This window comes from Lolium rigidum, chromosome 3 (assembly GCF_022539505.1).
Source record: "Lolium rigidum isolate FL_2022 chromosome 3, APGP_CSIRO_Lrig_0.1, whole genome shotgun sequence".
Classification (NCBI taxonomy): domain Eukaryota; kingdom Viridiplantae; phylum Streptophyta; class Magnoliopsida; order Poales; family Poaceae; genus Lolium; species Lolium rigidum.
Window position 1 is genome coordinate 67,549,629 of NC_061510.1, and position 8,808 is coordinate 67,558,436.

Consider the following 8,808-nt stretch of genomic DNA (forward strand, 5'->3'; position numbering starts at 1 on the left):
TTTTTTCTAATTTAGATGTATTTAGACCAAGATTAAAATAACATGCTAAATGAAATAGTGGTGGCCTTCTAAAAATGCTATACATGCTAATAGCATTCTATATTTCAAATAGCATTTTGAAAAAATAACATGTGTCACCTAAAAATAAAGGATGTAACTAAAAAGTGATAGAACCATACATACATAAGCACATACAAAAAATAGTTTTCCAATTTTCTAGAAACCTAACATCTAACATTTCACGAGGAAACAATATACGTAGTAGTATAAATTATTTATTAGAAATCATCAACACTAGGGATATTATCTTTCTATTCATAAGAGAACCAACAGAATCACCTCGACAAACAAAAAGCAACTTCTTCTTTTTTTTAAGGAGGAAAACTCGAGTCCTTGGACCAATAGGCTCGAAAAAATAGTGCTAACGTTGTGATGTTTTAGCGCAATATGGTCCTTGTTTAGAACCCTGGACTCGAAATCCAATCCTATTTTGTAAATAGCGTCATAGCGAGCAAAATTAGTAAAATTTTAGTGTGAACTCTCCAGATATATATTATAACGTGCGATTAGCAAGAAAGAGCGCACTGTTGTACACCTTGATCTAGACACTATTTAGCGCGAAGATACATCCAAATTTAGAGAAATCTCTTACATCCTTTTATGGAATGAGGAAATACTAAATTTTCCAAGAATAAAGTGAGTTGACTTCCAGAAAAATTAGATGCATTATTATACCACTATGGATTAGTTTCAAAAAAGCGTTCCTAGTTCTTACTGCATACAATTCTAAGACATCATGCATGAGAAAATTAAAACGGAGACCGAGCTACACGTAGCCTTTTATTTGCAGACACTCAAAAATTATATTTTAAAGTTTCAGAAATCTGAAATACAATGCTAGAGATAGCCAATGATATATACTATAATGGTGTAAAATCTCAATAGAAACTAGGAACGGGAAGATGTCGGGAGGTTGGTCTAATTTTGGATGTATCTATGCCTACATACATTCGAATTTAGACAAACTTTCAACATTATTTTATAGATAGAGGTAGTACTTCATAATCTAAGCTACACAAAAATGATAAATTTTGACAAATTTATAGTGAATAGTGTACATTTCATGAATATAAATTAGTTTGCATTAATATTTTACAGCATTGTAACATATATCATTGGTTGCCTCTAGAATTTTATTTCGAATATTTTTAAAACTTTAAATTACGATTTTTTAGTGTTTTTTAAATAAAGAGCTACATGTAGCTCATCCTCCAAAACACCACACTCCGCACGCACACACTACTTGATGTAATCGAAGGTTTTCTAACTAAATGTTAGCTTCAGTCTGAAGCTCTGTCATCGTAGAGCTTTCGTTTCTCAGAATTCTGTTGTTGTTTCTGTTTTTAGCACAGGAGTTCCCCATGCACAACTTGAGTACACACTTCAGTTTGCCACTGAATATTTTCAGTTCGGTGCAATTCAGTTGGACAAAGCTAAAAACCCAAACATACACAGCCTTTTTCCAAAATTTAGATATATATATCAACACATTGGTATTTCGAGTTTCTTGAGAATCAACTTAGGAATACAAGATTGTCACAGAAATTCATCCTTGAATTTCCCGCCTACGTTCTCTCGACAATAGTTGCTTCAACCCTGGTGTGGATGCATCTGAAGTACAGAGCATAATAACGAATGTACAGAAGAGAAGTTGGAGATCACCCAAGCTACAAAAACTGAGTATCATCTCGTTGCACCTGGAAACATTAAGAAGAAGCTACTTGAAAGAATGGGAAGCATCTGAATCATGCGTGTTGATGCTCTTCGGTGCTTCGTAGATGCGGTTGATGTTCATGTCGCTGATGGGCTGAAGTCTTCAGCTTTCCGTTGACCATGCATCGCTGTCGATAGTAACTGTCAGCATTCATTCACATAACCAAGCATGGTGAGCATGCTTTGTATAGAGATTATTAAGAACAATGAAATACGCCATGCATTCCAGTCAATCTTTTTCCATATCATTCTTCGGCGGTAATTTGGGCCACAAACTATGAGCACATTTAATTACATGATATACTATAAGGCCATATAAATATAATACATGGAACATAAAAATAGTTAACGATGAATGATATGGAAGTGCAATACAGAACGGAACCATAAACTTCATATCACATGTAATTACTTTTTATATTTTGTGGACATCTCTATTATAGTGTCTGTTTAGTCAGCCTTGGACCATAAAAACTCACCATGACAACCTTTCAGGCCGGAGATGAAAGTTTGGCTCCTTTGGAATTGTTATGCCCTTTGTGGACCTTTAAACAAGCAGAGGTAAAATTAAGAGTTAGTTACTTTGTAACAGGTCAACTCTGAACTACAGAAATCTAGACAGATAATATCGAATCAGTGGTGCAATGGTTGAGTTAAAATTGAAATGTTTCATCTATGAGTTTCACAAAAGACCAGGATTCACCTTTTTGGGACGAATGGCCGATCAAAATATGGCATTGGCTGTGCTTTGGGAACAAGCTCTTTCCTCAACTGCCTGATCATTTCTTCCTCCTCCAGCTTCTCTTGTTGCTCCCGCTCCAGCCTTAGTTGCTCAGCGTACTTGGTCCTCTCGGATACCTATATTCTCAAACATCCATAGTTAATATAATGATAAAGGTAACACACCAGTTCTATCGAAATTAAGAGTTCATACATATGCAATGTATAATTAACTTGTAAGGAGGCTTACGTATTGATCGAATCCAGCACGTTCAACTGCTCGGACATCACTATGGAGAACGAGGTCAACTGGCTCAGTCCTTTCCTTGACCGGTGGCTTTATCAAGCACTAATGAAAATAGAGATACAATGTTATGACAATATCACTTGTTAAGCTCTGAACTACAGAAAGCTACCATCATAGTGCTTCGACAGAAAGCACGGTCTAAATATTATGCAAATATTTCTGTTATCAAACAAAGATCCATTGGTAATCGATCTTCCTTCATAGCTAGTATGTGCTAAGGATCAAATTCTGTAAATCTCACATTATGCCAATTTTGCTAACTCCAAGAACTACCCTGTTGCTAAAAGAACAGTCAAAACATGCACAAGAAACAACCTTCAATCTGGTGGATTTATCATCCTTCCAAGGTATTGAACAAAATGCTAATGCAGGTGTGTGTTCAAGAAAATTAGGATATACAAAGAACTAGCCTGTTTCCATAATAACAATTGTACACAAACAACAATCTTCAATCTAGTTTTACAACAAACTTATCTTCCTTCCAAGGTATAGGACAGAATGCTACTGCAGGGCGGGCAGTATTCAAGAAAATTAAGCAATACAACATTACAAAGTAACAAACCTCAGGCTCATCTGTTGTCCATGGAAGTCCTTGAGCGATATGTATGCGCTTCTTTTCATCCTCAACGAGCATTTCCTGCACTTTCTGAATGAACTGCTGCTTTTTTGCCATTCCTCGTTGCTGTTTATAAAACAATTCACGCGCGATCCAACATAGCAATATAAGTACAGATCATTTTGAGTACTGAATCTACAACTACTATGGACTCGCCTCCTAACAAACAGAACCACCAGCCAAAATGTTTTGTTACTCACCTCTGTTCTGAGCTTGAAAGGGTGCTGGCTAGTGACCTTGAGCTTCCTGTTCCAGCTGCTCCTTAGCGACTCAGATGACTGCCAAATCACAGAGCACAAAATGGGCACTGGATTTAGAGGGCACAGATAGTAAAACATGATCTACTCTAGAGCATAACAGAAGCTATTTCATCCTTACGTTCCGCCGGCTCCTGCGGCCTCCGGTGGTAGCCTGGCTGTCCCAGCTGGATCTGAAAAGAGGAAACGAACTCTGATCAACACACTGCATCAGCAACAGTCTAAATACAATCCGTTGTCCCGCTGGTTCGTCGGTACTAACTGACCTGTTGCTCTTGCCGTCGAGTGAGCTGCAGAGCCTGGTCGGCCCCAGGTCCAGGAAATCGGCCGAGGAGAACACCGCGTCAGCGCCCTCCTTCCACGGCTGCAGCCCCGGCAGCGCCCACGCCTCCTCGCCGGCCCGCTCGGTGTCGGCGGTGGCGCCGGAGATGGAGAGTAGGCTCTCGAATGCGTCCACGAGGTGCCTGACGCGGCCGGACCCGGAGTCCGGCACGCTGGTCAGCGCCTTGGCCATCACCCTGCTCCGGATCGCCCTCACCTTGCTGCTCCCCTCCAGTCCGGCCGCGTCCCCTTCCTCTGCTTCCTCGACGGCGGCAGCGTGTGCCTCCTCTTGGGCCGCTCCCTCCTCCTCCTCCTTTTTGGGTTGGTCATCGGCGGTGGCGGACGCCTGGCGCTCCTTGAGGAAGAACTCCTCCTGCGACGCGCGCAGCGCCTCGCGCGCGGCCTCGCGGCACTTGTCGAAGTCGAACGCGCCCGCGTCGCCGGTGTTGTTGTTGTTGTGGCGACGCCGATGCGCGCCCTTCTTCGCGACGAGGAACCGGCGCTGCGGGGCCGGCGGCGGCGGGACGGGGGCGAGCGTGCGGCGCCTCCGCCGGACGGAGGCGGTGGCGGTGGCGGTGGTCGGGGCCCTGGACGGCGGCGGGGGAGGGGAGGCAAGGGCGTTGGGGTCGGAGTTCTCGGAGGCCTGCGAGGGGCGCGCGCGGGAGACGGACCTGGACGGAGTCTTGGCCCTGGCGGCGGGCTTGGACGGCGGCGGGGGAGGGGAGGCGAGGATGTTGGGGTCGGAGTTCTCGGAGGCCTGCGCGGGCCGCGCGCGGGAGACGGACTTGGACGGGGTCTTGGCCGTGGCGGCGGCGGCTGAGGACGCGGGCTTGGCCGGGGTCTTGGGCGCCGACGGGGCCGGGTGCTTGGCGGGGGTCCTCGCCGTCGCCGGCAGGGTCGATAGCTTGGTCGGAGTCTTCGCCGCCGCCCCGGTCGCCATGGCTAGGGTTTGGAATCGTGGTGTGAATTTGGGGAGTTTTGCTTGTTTGGGTGGGGATGGGGGGAGATCGGAAATGGAAGGGAGAGGAAGAGAAGGAAAAAGGGGATCGTTGGGGCCGAGGAGCCTAACGGCTAGTTTTGGTTCCAATCCAACACGCTCCGCTCGATGAGTCGTTTCCGCACTTGATCCGGGTGTTGCCTTGCTCCCGTGGCAATGACCTGGGCCCGCTGTCAGTGACGGTGGAAATATAAAACAGCAAGCGGATGTGGATTTTTGAAAAACAATGAATTTCTTTTTTTTGAAGTAAGAAACACGTATATTAGCAAACAGGTCGCCTCATTAAAAACCTTCCAGTCCCCATAGCTACCCTGGTAAGGAAAAGAGTGCGAAAAAAACCTGTTGCGACAGCATTACAAAGCGTTCTTACAATCGTTTTGGAGAGCCGCCAACACATCGGTTGGGACAGATCCACTAAGAGAGCCTCTAGAACCACCTCTCCCTAGCTGCGCTAAGCTGTATATGAGCAACACCATTACACTCCCGAGCTACCTTTCTAACAGAAATATGGTCAAAAGCCCACAACAGCCCCTTAGCATCCAGGATGATACTCCAAAATTGTGATATGTTCCGCTCATCACTTGTCAGCGTTTGCACCACACGTAGACAATCACTTTCTAACACTGCCCTTTCACAGTAATGTAGATGAATGGTTTTAAGGCCCTCCAGGCATGCCAACATTTTGGCTCTGCTCTAAGCCACTTGAAAGCTGAACTTGGCTATTTTAGCGTCACTTAACTTGGGTTGGCCACAAACGAAGCAAGCCAACGTCGACGCATCTCACATTTACACCATTTCAATCTTGCACTGATATTTTCTAAGGGGAACCTTTTTTTTTGTTACACTGGTTTTTGCCCTTTTTTGCGAATAGAACCTAAGAGAAACATCGAACAATATAAAGCACCTCAATACAAATAAAAATTATAAGAAAAATTCTGAGATGCTTCCCGTCTTCAACCTCCAGACCGTGTCGACGGCGCGTCGCCGCTGCTGCTCCTTCCTGAGATGGCCTGGACCACAGATGAAGCTCCATGAAGATCCAGAGATCCCCCATCTAGAAGAAATCCTCAAGAACCACGCCACACCCACAAACTGCCCGACGTCGCTGTTGAGATGGGGCTGAAACCAGGGAGGATTTATTGGAGAAGACGCCACCGCCACCTGAGCACCGTCCCGACAAACTAAAACCCTAAGAACCAGGGGAACGGACCTACCGCCAACGCGGGCTAAGATCCACCCCGCCTCCATGGATTTCTTTGCCACTCTACGGAAACAAAATGAACAAAAGTAAGTGCTCTTCCCGTGCTGCTACTCGCAAAAAACGGAAGTTGCCCTTTTTGAAGCCTCGAGGGATCAACTTTACAAAAGTGACAAGGAATTTCATACTTCCACAATATTTGTTTCACTCGTGAGAACTCTAAATTTTTCCATCCCAGGAAGTACGTGGCATCCATATATACCCAAATTCAGCCTCAGAGGAGATTACGTTGAGCAAAGTGGCTAAACTTGGTTAAAGTTAAAAAGAGGTACTTTATCAGGAGCCAACACTAGGATTTCATAACATGGAGGGAATGATTTGCTAGCCATTCTATTGTTCGATCGGTGATGGTTGATAACTACCATCATTTTAACTTAGCACGTGGCAACTCCTGATTCATCCGATCTAGAAAATGTCTGCTCAATATTGATGTTTATAAATAGTAAATAGTCATTGTCTTACTTGAGCTTTTAAAACTGGTTAATTTTCTCAATTATCATTTAACTCAGGGTCTTGGGGAGAGATGACGAAAAAGGGTCCTTGTTGACAAAAAAAAGTTTAAAATGCATAGTATTTCTAAACAAATCCATTACATAACATATGTTGATGGTATCTGAATTACAAAACTCACACCACAAATTATTTATTTGTAAGGTTGGAGAACTACATCATGATAGTAAGGGAACAATGTATTTCTACAAAATATCAATCTTCTGTGTGCCACAAAGAGACCATCAATTCATCCGCAAGCTCTAAACTGTTTTTGTCTATTGATCCTATTTGGGATCTTTACGTTCATCTCTGTTTTTTCTCCTTCTTTTATCATTAACTGATTATTTTTTGGAAGACATATCACCAAATGACCAAAACAATTTTGCAGAAAACAGTCAATACAAGAAACAACAACACCCAATGATGAAGCTATAAAAATAATCTGATGGGATCAAACTTTGTAGCAATAGTGTGATATTTACTAATAAACAATGATTAGTGCAAAATTAGTGAAGGATTTCTGAAGCACCTGGATATGGGTATATGGCTTGATGTTGTAAAATGTTGATTTAGGTTCCTTGATTTGTAGCCTACAACACTAAGCCGCCTCTTCTTCTCCTCCTTATGTGCTGACCGCTCACTCTTAGATCGGATCCAATGAAAGCTTGAAGAGTTGAAGACCTCAAGGATAGACCTAAGAAGAGAAGAATTGGAGATATGTGAAGCTAATAGAGCCATGGATACATTCCATTTTAACAGGCTAGCGACGAATCAATTGAGGTGGTGGGATTAGGGGATGTGAGAGACATACCATCTCACATCTCTGATGCAGTACTGCCTCGAATGTTAAGGATGGAAAGAGAGTTGATTGGGAAACAAAATAACACCATTTGTGTCCATTAATGGGTTGCGGCAACCTCAGAATGTGAAGGGTGGCCGCACTATTTTGATTGGAGAAACTGAGGGAGCTGGGAGGAGACGAGTCGCGAGTGCAGAGGAGAAGTGGAGATCATATTTTTCCGAGGGGAAGAAGGATAGAGTTGCACTAATACCTGGGCCAGAAACCCTACTTTTGGAGGGCCCATGGCGGCCGCTCCATTGGCCCTAGGTAGAAGGCTATAGCGGCAGCCTACCCATGAATTAATGGGTAGTTATGACTTATGAGCACTACCATGGGTATAAATGGTGTGTTTGGATGGGAGCCCGAGGCTGCCAAGCCAAATAATTAGCTTTGACCATCTGCTTGGCCATGGTTTGAACTGGAGCCCATTATTTGGCGAGCTCATGCTAGCTTCAGCTATGCGGTGCGATTTGACGCCAACGCGTTGGCAAGTCGTGGGCGGCAAAAAGTTGCGCCAATATTTTAGCTGCCCTTGCATTGGCGGGGTTATCCAAGGCAAAAACCAAACAAACCCAAAATATGCCCATATCCTTCTCATAGGGTACTATAGCCGTGGGTACCCGCGCCCCTGGTAAAATTGCCATGCTTCATATAACTTAAGTTGTTGGGTTACTATTTGTTTATGATGGCTCGAGAGGAGCATATGTCCCATGCACGGGACATATCTGCCCCTCTTTCTACTATGTTTGCTTTGAGATTTACACATCAAAATAATCTTTGCATGTAGCCTACCCATACTAGTACCTGGTGTGTCATTTCTAATACATTGATTTAATTTATATTGTTGAATTTTAAAGAGCCATATGTATTGGAATATATCCTACCTCTTGTATTTGTTTCGATGATTTATTTTAAATAACCGTAAAAATATTTTAAAAAAATCAATTTTTAATTCTAAAACACAATGAAACGTGATGATACACAATGAAACTCGTTAAAACTTGATACAAATTGTGTTCAGTATATACTGAATTCTTAGATAATGTCAAATATTTTCCAAGTATAATAAACCAAGTTCGATACAGAGTGCAAACAAATTGTTTCTAGGAAAAATATCATCAAGTTTCACTAAGTTTTATTGTGTTTCGAAAATCGATTTTTAAAAATTATCAAAATATACATATTAGTCTTCTTTTGTAGCTCCTTTCATTAAAAACTCAAATATT

General features: G+C 43.1%; 1 protein-coding gene across 1 annotated transcript; it reads right to left on the reverse strand.

The window, feature by feature from the left end:
• Positions 1-1,805: 1,805 nt before the first annotated feature.
• LOC124694962 (translation initiation factor IF-2-like) lies at positions 1,806-5,672 on the reverse strand. Its single transcript, XM_047227881.1, has 10 exons — positions 5,471-5,672; positions 4,830-4,975; positions 3,940-4,778; positions 3,795-3,846; positions 3,617-3,694; positions 3,363-3,482; positions 2,744-2,842; positions 2,477-2,631; positions 2,253-2,318; positions 1,806-1,914 (listed from the first exon to the last, which is right to left on the reverse strand). Exons 1-10 carry the CDS (start codon positions 5,670-5,672, stop codon positions 1,806-1,808), a joined length of 1,866 nt encoding a protein of 621 aa, XP_047083837.1.
• Between the last annotated feature and the right edge of the window lie 3,136 nt (positions 5,673-8,808).

Bases quoted from the DNA above. Each gene is read 5' to 3' on its own strand.
- LOC124694962 (XM_047227881.1), bottom strand. From the start codon at position 5,672: ATGTTGGCATGCCTGGAGGGCCTTAAAACCATTCATCTACATTACTGT. The intron at 3,695-3,794 runs GTAAGGATGAAA...GTGATTTGGCAG, and splicing joins GCCGCAGGAGCCGGCGGAAC to TCATCTGAGTCGCTAAGGAG. The intron at 2,632-2,743 runs GTAAGCCTCCTT...TTGAGAATATAG, and splicing joins GTGCTGGATTCGATCAATAC to GTATCCGAGAGGACCAAGTA.